This window comes from Coffea arabica, chromosome 5e (assembly GCF_036785885.1).
Source record: "Coffea arabica cultivar ET-39 chromosome 5e, Coffea Arabica ET-39 HiFi, whole genome shotgun sequence".
Lineage (NCBI taxonomy): Eukaryota > Viridiplantae > Streptophyta > Magnoliopsida > Gentianales > Rubiaceae > Coffea > Coffea arabica.
This window is the reverse complement of record NC_092318.1, coordinates 38,701,614-38,717,209: the sequence shown is the minus strand read 5'-3', so window position 1 is coordinate 38,717,209 and position 15,596 is coordinate 38,701,614. Positions and strand designations below refer to the sequence as shown.

Genomic DNA, 15,596 nt, shown 5'->3' with positions numbered 1-15,596 from the left:
TTAGTTTCAACTACAATCTAATCTAAATCACGTAATTCGCCATCAAATTTTCCAAACAAGAAAGTTAAAGTATTTTTCTAATGAGTGTAACGAGATTCATTACTACATCTTGGTCCCCGTACACTTGCTAACTTTCCATAAATGCCCCCTTACACTTACAATTTTTCTAGATTTAATTTCACTTTGCCGAAAAAGCTAACACTTGACATATGATTAAGGAAATACAACTAATGAAAATATATAGGATTTTGTATAGATAATTGAAAAAAGTTCATTTGATCAATTTTGATGTCAAGTTCAAAATTTCTTTTCTCCAACATGCTCTCTAGACGTGCTAGTAACTAAAAGGATTTATGTATCCAATCAGCAAGTTGCTGAGTTACGTCATCAAGCATTTTTAGCTATTAGATCCCAACTCACATTAATTGGCAACTAAATATAAAAAATGAAAAAGAGTGATGGAGATGGATTGAAAAATATTCCTCAAGAATTAATTTCTTGTTTTCTTTTTTTTTTTTTTTTGAGAGAGAGAATTTTTGAATTTAAAAACAGGAATACTGAATTTTAATAAACGAAGACTTTTCTTTTCTTTTCTTTTCTTTTTGTTGGAGGGCTAATGAAGCAATATGTAACTACAAAAAAAAAAAAAAAAAAAAAAACGATAACTATTTTTGATTTTGTAAACTAAGGAAACACAGACAGACCAAGAAAAGGAGACTTCCCAATTTGAATTCCATTTGAATTTCAATATTCATTATCTAATTGGATTTGATTTTCTTGAATTCTCTCTATAAAATATTATGTACTGGCTCAACCACAAGAAAAAGGAAACTTCCAATTTGAATCCCACTTGAATTTCAATAGTCGTTGTCCAATTTCAATATTGTGTACTGGCTTAACCACAAGAAAAAGGAAACTTCCAATTTCAATCCCACTTGAATTTCAATATTCGTTGTCCAATTCCTAGATGGATTTCATTGTTCTTGAATTCTCTCTATCAAATATGTACTGCCTTAACAAGAATCTTTGTCGTAAAATTTCTGTCTTATTTGCTTAACCAGAATTCTATTATCTTATTTGTTCAATGGAGCCGGTCACAAATTCATGTGGTAATCTGAGGAAGCTAACCCTAGAGGATAGAGCACTTTTATTCATCAAACAAATGAAACAAGCCCTCTCCAGCGATGAAGATGGAAAAAATAAGTATGACAATTTTTTCTTCAGAATGGAAGACTACAAATTTAGAAGAATTAGTTTCGAAGATTTAATGTCCATAGTGGAAGATACATTTGAAGGACATGAAATCTTGTTTTCAGGGTTCAAGAAGTTCTTGCTTAACGGCCAAGAAACTGATCAAGCTTCTTTGGTTAGTTGCAAAAGCAAGAATGGCAACGGCAATCATGGTGGTTATGAGTTGAACGACGAAGCATGTATGAAGTACCTGAAAAAAGTCAAGGATCGATTCAAGAAAAACGCTAAAGTTTATGAAAAGTTCCTGACAGTATTGGAAGATTATGAAAAAGGTGACAATAATGTGGTAGAAGTTTATGAGAAGATTTTGAAGCTGTTCATTGGCCACTTTGATTTGATGGAGGAATTTGGCTACTTCTTCACTGATCTAGATAAGAAAACTCGGGAAAAAATCGAAGAAATTAAAACTATTATAATCGAAAATCAGCTGTCTAAAGTTGAAAAAGCTATCAAGAGAGGGATTGACAGTTTAGAACTTGCTGGTAGAGTGCTCGAGTGTTCGGATTCAATTAGCAAGGGTGAGTTTATCCGAGACATTGAAGTGTACTTCTCAGAGGATGATTTGGAATCTCTGCGAGAATTGCATAGTCAAAGGAGTGAAGAACTTGGGGAGGAGTATTTCGATGGTCGAATGAGTGAGGAACTTGAGGAGGTGTTCAAAAAGCATCCAAGAGAACTTTTTGGTGATATTATCAACGATCGTTTGAAGATGGAAGTAAAGGTAAGATCAGTGGTTTGTAAGAAGTTATGCCGAAATTACAAGACTGGATATAATACGAGCTAGTTTGTGTTAACTTTTAGAAAAACAAAATGTTGTACCAGAGAACACGTTTATCCTTGGAAATTACACAAACTTCTTGTGGCCAATACAATTGCATAGGCTCTGTTTTTTTTTCCCCTGAATTGTGAGATGTTTATCTCTTTCAGATATGTTTGAACTTAATTTGAAATTCTCATTTTTGTTACAGATTATGTCTTTGTTATTTAGAATATCTTCCAAGAGGTTAAAAGATCATAACCCTCTAGATTGAGCAAGGCTTTCATGCAAAAGGTTTCTTTTCTTGTAGCCATTGCAATTCTGCTACTGGTCTTTGTTTTTGTAATTTTCTAATAACCAAGAAAAATAAGTCAATTAGTAAAGGAAATTCCAATAAGCACAGCTAGGATCTGAGGGTTTGCTCTTCTTACTTACAGCTAATCCTTTTTTTCTTTCCTAGTAAGGGAAGGGTAGGATTTGAGAAACGGAAAAGGGGACAAGGGAATTTTCTTTCTTATCTATAGTAAATAGCTATTCATCAAAGAAAAAAATAGCATTATTTTGGATAATTTTCTATAGGTGCTTTATCTATTTGTCCTGTTCTGGGGTGCCTCAAATTTGTAGTCTAAACCAGCTCCATATTTCCAAGCCTCAAGACGCCTCTTCCATCTGTATTCCATCTTTGGGGGGAATGTCTTTATCAATGGCCTAAATATATTTTTCTCATCAGAACTGCTATACAGATGAAGAATTTTGAGCAGCAATAGTTTGTGAAAATCTTAGTGGCAACGCTAGATGAAACGCATATTAAATCAAAGGCCATTACCTAATTGTAGGGTCAATGTAGGTGGAAAGGAATGTGTAGTATCCTAACATGGCAAAATGCCCAGACCAGTCAAGCAGTACAGGTATTCCAACCTGAAATTGGGACCATAATTGCATTAGCTTTAAAGAACCAGGAGAATTCCAATGCTGACACATAGGAAGAATTGCAGAACAGAAGATGTACAGATTTAAGTTCGTTTTAAGTATGACCTTTAGCTTAAAGACCTGATAGCAATACCCAAATATGATCCTCTAAAATGACACAAATTCGTCTTAGTAGCTGTTTGAGAATCTACTCGAAACAATTTTCCTCAATGGAGCAAAATACAATTGCAGATAACAGCACAGACCCGACCCCCCAAAAACAAAGGACCTATTCTGATGGATTATTACATAAGAATTTGTAAGGTCAGTATGCAGGTGGAATTAGTAAATTCTTAGATAGCACCTTAAAGTATGCATGCAATTTGCTTAACGTGCACTGGTTTTACAGAGGCAATCCAACTTGGAAATGAGATGAAGTATTCATTCTTCCTACAGTTCTAGGCCTGAGATATCACTGTAAAGTCCCTAGTTTGTTTCTTTTGTGAACCATTGAAATATGGGTTTCTCGAAGCAGCTCATAGAGCAAAGCAATGTTTTTTTTTTCCTTTTGCCTTTTGATTCATCTTAGAATATCAATATTTGATAGTCAGGACAATGGAAGAGGTTCAACTGGATAATACCTGCTATAACAAAAACTGACATTTAACAGCAACTGAGCAAACATACGAAGAATGAGCTACCAAGTACGATACCTGCTGAAATATTGATGGAAGAATTCGAGGTCTTGTCAACATTACTTGGCCCAATGTCTTCACTAAAGGTCCAAACTGAATGACATCCTGTTTTAGCACATGCATATCTGAAGTTAACTACAAGTTTTTCATAACTTCCATACCCTGACTTGCAAATTAGAGACAAGCTAGATATACCTGGAGAAATGGTCTCAGTACAGGGTCCCCTAGTTTCTGATATATATGGAACAAAAATTGAGAAGAAAACAGAAAGCAGAAGAGAAAAAGATGAGTTCTTTCATTCACAGCAGTCAACAGAATGATCGCTTAGAGATTCCCGCAAAATGAGAATGCATATGCACTTGTGAACAAATATCTACCTGCATGCTCTGAAAATTCGCATAGAGAAGTTCATTGATGAAATCAGGAGCAACGTTGGACTCTTTCTTGGCTGACATTGCTCTTTGAAACAACCACGATGAACTTAAGTTTGGCTGTAAGACATAATATTAGCAAAAACTGCAGAACGATGCTATTCTTTATGTTATACTAACAACTTACCATGTATGGATTTAGCAAGGACAAGCTCTTATGGTCCAGAAAATTGCCTTCAATTGCTTCACAAATGCCTATATCCTCAAAAAGAAGAAAGTGAGACAATAGTGCAGCAAATTCAGATGATGCAAAAACAAAATTTGTGAATAGCTGCATGACAGGAAATCAAGGGCTTACAGTCCTTAAACCAATTATTACATTTTTTTCCCTCAGGAGCAAATCACCTTAATTATGTTGCAACATTCTGACACGAGAAATTAGTTTCCCCTAGGGAAAGAGTGGTTACCATGTACAAGAAAACAATCATGGTGGAGCAGTAAAATTCAGTAAATGTTTCCTTGCATACAAAACACTATATCACAGCAGATATTGTAGCTTGAAACTAAATCAGTTGCTCCTCTCAATTTCAAGCTTCCTTCAACTATTTCTTTGTTTCCTTTTAACATAGATAGATGAAAAGCAATGCTATTCTTTGGCATGCCTTCTTTTCCATTTGTTTCTTCTTTGTTCTTTTAGACTGTTACATAGGTAACAGTGGGTTGGGAGTATTTTTGTTTATCTGTGCTATTGCTGCCTTTTATTCTACAGTCTCCTTCTCCAATAATGCAATAATTTCCAGACTGAAAATTTGTTGGTTAGGAGAGATCAGCTTCAAAAGATATGCACATTCTTCATCGGTAAGAAGCTCTCCAGACACTGCTGAGATTCTGGTGATGGAAAATGAAAAACATACTTGTCTTGCAAGCATGACTATCATCATAGGTGGTCTTAGCAAAAACAATGTACTTGTTATTTTGACTAATCGTAACAGAAAGTTATACTATTATGTTAGCCATCATGCTTAAAGTGTCAAAATTCACCATACTTATAATCTCAGGTATTTAAGTCCATATGATAAAATTCTGTTATCAGGTGTCTGTAAAACTAAAGCAATATAAGATACTTGGGCAAAAAAATTTATAAACGTCACAAAATATACAAGTTCATGCAAAAAATTTCCTTCCTAGTGATTAGTACTCCAAATAATACACTACCAATGAAATAAAATATCAAAAATTAGACTTGCAGATTTTGGGAAATCGAATGAACTTGGTCCCTAGGACCTATATAAACTTGACCAAACAATACAAACATATGTTGGTTTCAGTGTCCTTGAATGTACTCTATAACATACGCACTAATAGAAAAGCTAAGAGATTTTAATTGAACAGAACGAGAGTAAAATGAATTGTTTATGCTCAGTTTTATTTGTAAATTTAGGAATGAGAAAATAAACAAGAAACTATATGGTTAAGCAAAAACTCACACCTTCTGTTAATCTCCAAAGGTGTCTGGTCAAGCTCCCAAAACCACCAAAAGAGACTGGTGACTGTATCCCACTAGCATCACCAAACTGTAGAGAATATATTCATATACGTCACACTCTATATCACCAGAATATTATGTGGTTTTTCAAGGTATGATGGCAGACACCTGTAGAATGCGGTTAAAAGCTGCAGGCAATGGGCTGCCAATTCAATTCAGAGCAATTTCAAAGTGTTAGAGTTTATTGCCAGGAAAACTTTTGGGTAAAGATGGATAAATAGTCAAAAGTCTAGATGCTGCAAAATTGCTCCTTAATTTTGTTTAAGCTTCTTATGATAAAAGGTGGTATATTGACCTAGAACTCTATTAAACCACATATGGAATGCACAATCCCATATTACATGCAAGAAGAAACTTACTACAGTTCATATAACACATCCATGTCTTTACCTGTCTCGATAGGTAGGGAAAATGCCAAATGCAACTCTCAGTATCTCCAGGTTGTCAAGTGACACTCCCTGTTGAAAAAGCACGATTCCAACATTAGCACATGCAGAAGAGAAAATCTGCAGCAATGACATTTAAACCTACTTATGTCATGGACAACCATATGTTAGACAATTATGCTTTTTCTAGATAAGCCAATACCTCCATGAGCAACAAATAACTCCAGAATAGGACTGATAGTGCTCAATGATCTAAATAAAGACATGATCAAGATGCTTCGCAGGTTGTCAAATCACAGACTAACACTTTGACAGCTACCTGATAATTTGGCATCAAATTCCAGTAATCTTCTAGTAACTCTTCTAATTTTGGACATTCGGGTTGTGGATTGACATAAGTGAACATATAAGTAGTTCGATCTGTTGGGCCTGAGCCAGCAGGGAATGCCTGCAAATTGTTTGGAGCAAAGTTATCCCAAAGTTCATCCTATCATATCATATCAAGGCATGAACAAGAAACAAGAGCAATTGGAATTACCTCCCAGAAATATTGTACTTGTGATTCTCCAACTTCCTTTACAGAAGCATTGCTGTATATGACATCACTCCTGGAATTCTCTTTAAATCCACGACCACAGGAGCCAACAACAAGGCATACACCATCAGGTTTCCTACCACATCTGATCTGCAATATGTCTGTAGCATAAGAAGCAATTTAAAGAAGGAATTCAACATCTCCAAAATTGACATCAAGTTGAGATTAACTATTGCGAAGGATCTAATACTGTCAATTGATTCAAATTAGAAAAAGTGGAACTGGGAGCAATAAAACTCATAACTACAGTTGAAGCAATACCAGCAAGCTCTGTGGTCCTAAATTTTGGACAAATTATGAAATAGTTTCATCTAATCCTTATAGTATTGTAATCTGCATTTCCCAATCATCTGAGTTTTGAATTTTAACTGCTTTTGTTTTTTCAATTTCTATGTTGAACAAATTCGTAATCCAAAGGGATGTGACGGTAACCATGACTTTTTTATAAAACAAAATAGAAGATCTTACACGTGACACATGCATATAGTAAGGGAGAGAATACATATGAATCATAGAAGGCCTACTGTAAACTTGAAGACCCTGCACAAATCTGCAGCTACTGGGGTAGACAAATCTTACCTGTTTTACAATGGGGGAAAAGTTCCCCATTGCATCAATTACGAGACTTGAAGACAAAATCCTTCCCTTTGAAAGCTCCAGGACCTGCAAGAAAAAGATCAGTCGTTATACTCCAAAGCTGCATACACATGCATAGTTATTTGAAAGCATTGTGTCACTACATTTCGGCTTCGAAATTTTCAAAATTTATGTCCATCCATAGAACTTAAAACAATTTAAGAGATTATTCTGGCACCATTGAAGTATCCACAAGGATGCACTCCAAATTTCTCACTAGTTTGAAGGCTCACTTAAGACACCCAAGTTCCATGTTGAAGCAAACATTGTGTTGATCTCAAGGATTGTATTTCGTGACAGTTCCTAGTTCATGTACATACACATATATCATTACATCTTGGCAACCGATTGAGCACATCTTGTAATTCTAATCTTGAATAAAATATTCGATGAAACACTGAAGCAGTAAACATCACAGAAGACCATAAATAACAAAGCAATGTGATATCATATCTCATGTTAGTAACCTACTGCTGTATCATCGTAGACACGTATGCTAGCCACATTGTACCCGTCCAAAATGACACCACCAAGGTACTCAAAGCGCCTTCTCATAATCTCTATGAGCTTAGCTGGCCTGCAGTGAGGCAACAAAGCACAAATGAAAGAAAGACAAACTCATAAAAGAAAGCCACTCAAATGAGCACAGTCACAAGTTATATTCATGTAATATGCTCAAGTTCAATTTTTCAGCATATAAAGATGACCACATCCATGCACCTTAGTTGTTTTTACAGATAACATTGACAGAATTTCATCATTTTTGCACACAGTTAACATCGTGTCTTAAAAAGTGAAATTCAAGAGACATGGGACCCAACAGAGAGAGAGAGAGAGAGAGATAGAAAAATCAAAAGAAACACTGACAATAATTGAACCAGTGAAGCCTTTTTTTCTTATCCTTTTCTGCCATTAAGCAGGAAAAGATTGGAAAATCTTTCTAAATTGCTCAACCACTCAACATGGTCACTTTGTCTGCTATAATGAAAAGCCCAGTCATCTACACATAGAAGGGCAACGACTACCTGTCATTACGATGCTGTTTGTTTTTTATGTCTATTTAAGGTTAATCTATGTGAAGCAAAACCTATTTTCATGTAGTATTGTACACCTTTTGATAAGGAGAAAATATGAATATGGTGTGGCCACTGCATAAGCATCAAATTGGAAGATCCATTGTCAGTGGACCTAGCTTGCAGGCTTGCAGCCCATGAGATAAAACCAGTAGTGCTATAATAAGAAAATAATGGCCTTTATCAAACATCTTAACATTGTTTCACGATATCACGTGCCGAAATTAATTAAGGTGACTTACGAAATCCCAAGATTAAGAATGTCTTCAACCCAAATCTCACCCTTACTTTCAAACCCACATCTGTTCTGCAGAGATTAACAAATAACAGTGAAAAGATGCTATTAAAGAAACAAGCATCAAGAAGATAGAGATGTCAAAGCGGTGACTTCAAGATGGATTTTCCATATTTTGTTAATTAGTGTACATTTGAGCTTCCAATAAATGCTCCACAAAGAAATGATACAATGTGGGTGGATTAAATAAGACATCTGATGCATTTAGCAAGATACTTCCAGCTATTATCTCTGTGGATTCAGTCTGTTATGCCAAAAATTATGTGTCCTGCAGACAAAAGTCGAGCAGATTGAAATACTTGAATGGTAGCATTATGCCAACCACATAGCCTGTTAGGCTTTGTATTGTGCAGATTATAGTCATAATTTTCTTCACCAACTTTAAAAAAAGTTTCAAGCTGTCTAGGACCATTGAACATACAGGATTGAAAGAGGCAGCAATAGCCTCGTCAATGTCATCTTCTGTGAGAATGCCAACTTCTACAAGTTCCAGAAGCTCTTTCCTTGATATGTTCCATTCTTGCTCCCTCTGATTATTAACCACCAGATATGAAACTTCCGTGAAAATGTATAGAAAATCAATTATATTTTCTCCAGGTTAACAAAGGCTAAACAAAGGTTCTGCAATTAAGCACCATACCCCTTTTAATACGTTCCTCTCTACAACTCCCACTCGTAGTCCTTTGGAACTCAATGCTGTGGCAATGAAGATACCTAGTGTACCTCCACAAACTACAACATCAAATTTATCCTCAAATCTTTCAGCAAGTTCAGAATTGCTAAACAGACCAGCAACATTTGAAACTACTTGCTGAGGTTCTTGGACAGCTGCAAACATACAATTTCATATATATCATCATGTTTTCTAATTTACAGCACACAATCAAGAAAACTAACAAGCAAACAGGGGGGAGAAGCCAAGGTGATCATAACACCTGATGAAGCAGAGCAGATGGTAGACCACAGCTGGTCCAGTCTTTTTAAGGCATTATATGAATATGCACCACCAGCACCACCAACTTCCCCGCTTACTGAAATGCTTTCCATTATCCTCTACTCAAGATTGAATATTTTTGACAATATCAGCTTCAAGAATTTCATCAAGAACTTAATACAACCATGAATTGCTCTCAATTTATTAAAAAAAAGAAAAGAAAAGAAAATTTCTGGGCATGTAAAATTCTATCCAATGCATGTACATTTCAGTTCATTAGTACTGACGACAGAGCAGTATTAGACCAAGAAACAATGTAGAAGAGAGGAAATAGAGAAAAGGGTGTACTTGGGTTCTGGAAGGAATGGCTTGTGATAGCAGGAAGAGCTTCCTTCTTCTTGGAATAGGTGAAGCTCTAATGGGGCTTCCAAAGACTCCATTTTTCATGGGTGATTGATGAAGTTGAAGCAGCAACATTATAATTAAGCAGTGAAAATGGTGACAATTGAATCTTCTTCACTTCCTTCAAGCCACTGGATAAAGTGGAGCACTATCTTATCGAACATGCTGTTTTCTTTTTTTTTTTTTCCTAAGAAAAAAGATTGTGATAAAACCGCTTTAGGCTGTAGAACATAGGATGTAAGAACAAGCTTTAGACACGCTATTCCCAAATATAAAAGTTCGAAAATTTTGATGTTTAGCCCTTAAAATTTTGTCAATCTTTTAATTTTCCCCTCGATGTTTCAAAAGTTCAAGCAAACGATTAAAGCTAATGGATTTATAACCAATCGATCAAAGGAACAAGATCATATCAAAGTGAAAGCCCAAATTATCATTTGGATTCCAGGATACTAAACTAATGTATAAAAATCAAATTTTGATTGGCGTAATATTTGTATGACACGTGAATGTGTGTTGATTTAGATATATAATTATTTGTAAATGTGTATTAATTTACATTTAGATCCAAATACTAATTAGTGAGAGGAAAAAATGGGAACATGCTTTTCAGCCTTAGTTGAATGGACCATATCTTGTGGTGTTGTTTTAACTAAATCAACTACAAGTCAAATTTTTCTAATCATTATCTCTAAAAGAATGAGAAAATAAAATTTATGACTAGGCAAAATATCTTATAATGGCGTCACAATTTTAAGTCAATTACAACTCAAGTTTATGTAATCGTTATCTTTGAAAGAAGGAGAAAAGAATAAAATTTCTATAATCATGGTGCCCCATTTTGTATTTGTTCAACATTGTTTAACAATAAAGTGATATGAAAAAGTTAAAATCAACTTATCATTTTATAGTATCGACATGCAAGTAATATGCAATAAGATACAAAAGTTTCTTTACTCTAAATATGCAATAAGATACAAAAATTTCTTTACTCTTTGTTTTGGTAAATCTATGTGCTAAATAGCCATATACATGCATTTGTTATACTTGATAGTAATATTCGTCACATTCTATGTACATAATTCAAAACTGAACTCAATATAAATGGAGTTTGGTTAAGTATATTTTTTTCAATAATAATCTTTTTAATCAAGTATAAACTATTACATAAACATACTGTTAAACCAGCTGAATGGTACAATAACAGTAAAATCTTCCCATAATTTGTAGAAAGACTCAGAACCTGTCCAAGAACCTGTAATCTTATTTTTCCCAGACTCCTTCCAAATTAGACTTCAAAATGCTCGAAAATGCATAATAATTGGTGGGGCAGCACAGCATTTTGCTCTCTTATGGGGATCATAATTCAAATAAAACTTTTTTGTATCTTATTTTTCCTCATACACCTCTTGTAAAGTGCATTTTTTCTGGATAAGATGATGAGAGAAACAGGCAGAGACAATTGATAAACCCCGCCAGCTCCCTGGTCTCTACCAAGAAAGGGTTTAAGAATTAAGACCCCTTTTGGTCAATCTTCACAAGAAAGTTCAATTCAATCGTCCAGTTTCATCAGAAATCAAGAAAAAGGTGAACCCAATTCTTCTCAGATGCTTGCTTATTCCTTGCTGTTGATTGCCAATAATTGCTTGTTTGTTAGCTTGTTGAATTTGACCCTTTTCATTTCTTTACTTTCTCCTTGGAAAATCCTCTGTTGAGTTGAGAAAATGAAAAATAGAAAAAATAAAGCATTTTCAAGATTAGTTAATCTGGGATGAATTTCAGCTTGAATATTGTGCATTTGGCAGAAAGGGCAAGGGTATTCTCATAAGGAGTTATTCTTGGTCTAATTAGATCAGTTGGTTGAGAGGATGGGACACCAGAATTTCTTTCCCAGCAAACTCACACAAACACACACACTTCATAGATGTTGAAAAAGTTTATTTTTTGTGGCTTTGCACTCCTCCTGTTACTTATCGTCTTGAACTGATAGCCATTTTTTTGCCTTTACCTTTGTTGTACCTGTGGAATCAGCATGAAATATTTTATTTGAGAATTGAATGATCCCTATGTTCGTATTTGTCTTGTTGTTTTTGGAGATGATATAAGCAAGTATAAATTATTATGAAAAAGCAAAAAGAGGGAAAATGAAGAATTTGGATATACATTACACAAGACATTGTAATATGGAAGAAATTTTTCTCTTCGGATTGGCGAAATTATTAATAATTCAACAAAAACATGATTACCCACTTGAGGGAAACAAAATGTAACAATTAGTTGTAGGTTGGGATCAGGGCATTTAATTATTAGTCTTGAAGTTGAAGCCTGCTGATTTGGAGAATGAAATAGGTGAAGCCAACAGAAGAGAAATCATTGGAAGGGAATGGCAACTAAAGCTGCTGAGGGAGAGAGAGAGATTTTAGAGCACATTAATCCTTGTTACATATTAAATCGATCGATCCAATGACCCTAAAGTAAAAGACCAAGCCAAAGACGATGTGGCATACAAACTACCCGAGTGTAATAAAGTGTACAAGAAAAAAAAATTTACTGTTAAAAGTGGTGGTGAGCAGCAATTTTGCTATATTGGTAGCTGAGAAGGAAGTCAGCTATGTGCCATAGTGATGTGAATCTTGGGTACCTAATCCTAGACTTATCCACTAATCAGATATCAGACAAAACGTATCAGAATCAAATTCATTCCGCTATAGATTCTCGACATGGATACATACCTAATACATGCTAATTCATAACTCTTCCCTGTCATGGAAGATGTGTCACTAAGTGTGTAGGTTAGTTTACAATAATGTAAAGTTTTGACTGCAAATTCACGCAGACTTTCCTGGAGAATGAACTCCAGAAAAAGAAGAAGCAGTAAAAAGTTTCCATAGTAGATCGAATCTTTTTGATAAATTTCGTTTATTGGAAGGATAATGTTACTTTTTCTATCTCCTACAATTTTACCTCCTCTGGGAAACTAGGAATGAAGTAACCCTCTAAATTCATTTGTGGGTATTTTCTACTATGATAGTAGATGATAGTAGACATGTGGGTATTGTTCAATAGCAGATGATAGTAGACATGTGGGTATTGTTCAATAGCAGATGATAGTAGACATGTACAATGCTGGTTGTAAACAAAGTAAGATATGAAAAGGCTAATTGGGGTTTATGTGTGGAGTGGCCCAGTGGTGTTCCAATTCAGCATACATTCTTTGTCGTAGTGATAGTTCTCACTGATTTTTCACATTGATACAGGGAGTGTTCCTGATATCTTGTATTTTGATTTCTATTACATTAAATTGTTTGACTCATTTGCCTAAATACTTTTAAACTGTTAATGAAGACCTTTCCTGGACCTTATTTCTGTAAATATCATTATAAAGATTAATCCAAAATCATCCTCCCCACTGGTGGCAGATCCCTTTTCCTAGTTCTTTTGCTTCTTTCAATGCAAAGAAGCTATCTGGTAGGATTTCCTTTTGATGGTACTGTATATTGTCTACGCATTGATGTAGATTTCAACTCGCACCATGTTGTTCCGAAGCAATTTTGAGAAAGCTTTGGATGTATTTGTCATTGTGAGTTGTTGTGCTCAATATTTCCTCCGGATAAAATTGATTGGTTGCTCCAAAGATTCATAGAACATCCAAGCAACCATTATACATGTTTGGATACTGAATTTATTTTCAGCAAGCTGGCATCATGTGCCGGCAGCAAGCTTGGAGGACGTATATGTTATTTGTTTGAGTAAACTACAACTAAAATTTTATCTCCATTGCAGATTTGCAGGCAAATTCAACTGTCTCGTGCTGGCAATAGTTGAGGGTTGAACATGGCCACGGTAACTATGACTCCTTCATGGAGTTCCTTCTCCATGAAAAGTAGCAGCAGAGAGCATAAAAGCTCAGGTAGTTGTTCTAGGCCGTGTCAAAGTATTAAAGCCATGAGAATAGAGAAACCACTGGAGGAACTATACAATGTAAGGGTAGAAAGGAATGTGTCAAAGGAGCGATTAGCAGAGCTCAGTGTCTCAAAATGGTCGGTGTGGAAGACAGGCAAGTGCAAGCTTCCTTGGGACTGGCATGTCGATCAGTTGGTTTATATCGAAGAAGGGGAGGTAAGGGTAGTGCCTGAAGGAAGCGAACGCTTTATGCGGTTCGTGGCTGGTGACCTTGTTCGTTACCCAAAATGGTTTGAAGCAGATCTATGGTTCAATGATTTCTACCAAGAACGCTACAAGTTTCGAGCATATGGAGATGACTAGCAATGATGCATCTAATGCATCATATGGAGTAAATCACTTTCTCCACTTGAGTTTTGATTGTAGCAGGGATGAGTTTGTGGTTTGAGTTTACTACATTTACTATAGCTTACGGAGTTTCTTTTCTGAAGTTCCACACTATGCCTGTTTTCAACATGTTTGGTCAGTGCAGACTAGGCTATTAATCGTGAACAATGACCACGAAAATACTTTGGTGAACCAAAGGAATACACACTTCAGCCCCTTTGAATGATCAAAATGAAAAGCATTGGACAAGTCAGAAATATATTATGAAAAAATAAACATAACCCTGAATGATTTATGAGGAGACCTTTTTAAATCCTTTGTTACCTGAAAAAAGAATTTTAGAATTCCAATTTCCATATCGCTAGTTATGCTCCTTTTTTGACATATTTGAGGCTCAAGTCACTGGAAAACACCCACAAGCATTGTCATTTTGTATTCCAATACATTTTTATTGTTGTAATCTGTTTCATAAAAATCTTAACAAGACTTTTTCATATAGGGGAGAAAAAGTTTCACAGTTTCAACGACAAATAAAATGTCCTTCAAGAGTTCTTTTGTCCATGTATGTGTAATGATGCTTCTATGCCACAGCCATTGTTTTATGGCTCCAATGGATGGTTGTTTCTAAGGTACTTCCAGAGAAACTTTTATTACAATACCATTATAGGTAATCTTTTCAAAATAAGTTTCTTAAAAACAATGTGAAACAAACGGAACCAATGATATTTACTCGATTGATCGTGATGATCATGAACTTTGAATTACATTGGCTGAGTTGCATCTTAGATTTTTTTTTTATTTTTTATTTTTGTGGGTGCAACGTGCAAGGGATAAAAGATATGTAAATGATTTATTTTGGGCTTTTTTGTCATTTCACAACAAAATTGCCATTTGTTAGATATTTCATGTTAAAGGATTTTTTAAGGGAGGTTAGGTTGGTAAAGTGGTTGTGGATTTAGAGTGCCTCCTCGCCTTTCGATTATCGATGAGCATCTCTTGTTGATTATTGCCTTTCATGTAGTTCGAGAAGTCCGAATTATTAATAATTCGGATGCAACATGACAAGATTGATAGGACAAAGGCTGCCTGATGTGATCTCTAGCAGGCCTATCTCACATTTACCGTCCTACAGTAGTAAGTCGGTTCAAGTAGACGGCTCAAATACCAATGAACCATACTATTTTACCCTTATAAATACCCTCTCATTCTATCTTCTGAAGGTAATCAAATCTTTCCGAAACCCACTAACTACTCATTCATGAACTTATCATTCAACACTTAGTTGCTAACTTAGGCATCGGAGTTACACCAAGGTAAAACTCCACACCTTAAACCCCGTTCTTTGTTGCTGGCGAGTCGACCTTACCGAGAGGCATTTGCAGTTTGCACTAGGTCGGGAAAGTCAGACCCGTGCCCGCACAGTGTAACATACCGAATTAATAACCAAGGACATCTTTTC

The 15,596-nt window shown here is 35.3% G+C and overlaps 1 protein-coding gene and 1 long non-coding RNA gene across 3 annotated transcripts; one reads left to right on the top strand and one right to left on the bottom strand.

Moving 5' to 3' along the window:
* Positions 1 to 1,105: 1,105 nt before the first annotated feature.
* Positions 1,106 to 10,079, bottom strand: LOC113688959 (uncharacterized). 2 transcript variants are annotated; one of them, XM_027206789.2, is made up of 18 exons: positions 9,797 to 10,079; positions 9,450 to 9,567; positions 9,155 to 9,342; positions 8,936 to 9,043; positions 8,462 to 8,526; positions 7,618 to 7,723; positions 7,090 to 7,173; positions 6,454 to 6,600; positions 6,235 to 6,363; positions 5,920 to 5,987; positions 5,638 to 5,671; positions 5,473 to 5,557; positions 4,171 to 4,238; positions 3,990 to 4,103; positions 3,808 to 3,843; positions 3,631 to 3,717; positions 2,835 to 2,926; positions 1,106 to 1,441 (listed from the first exon to the last, which is right to left on the bottom strand). In XM_027206789.2, exons 1-18 carry the CDS (start codon positions 9,923 to 9,925, stop codon positions 1,408 to 1,410), a joined length of 1,692 nt encoding a protein of 563 aa, XP_027062590.1. In that variant the 5' UTR covers positions 9,926 to 10,079; the 3' UTR covers positions 1,106 to 1,407. The 2 variants fall into 2 exon arrangements, with proteins under 2 accessions (XP_027062590.1, XP_027062589.1); XM_027206788.2 differs by lacking the exon at positions 1,106 to 1,441 and adding an exon at positions 2,376 to 2,716.
* A 1,197-nt stretch (positions 10,080 to 11,276) lies between these two features.
* LOC113689757 (uncharacterized) lies at positions 11,277 to 14,240 on the top strand. The gene is made up of 2 exons (XR_011814205.1): positions 11,277 to 11,434; positions 13,631 to 14,240. It is a non-coding gene; the product is annotated as an uncharacterized lncRNA (long non-coding RNA).
* The last annotated feature ends 1,356 nt before the right edge of the window (positions 14,241 to 15,596 follow it).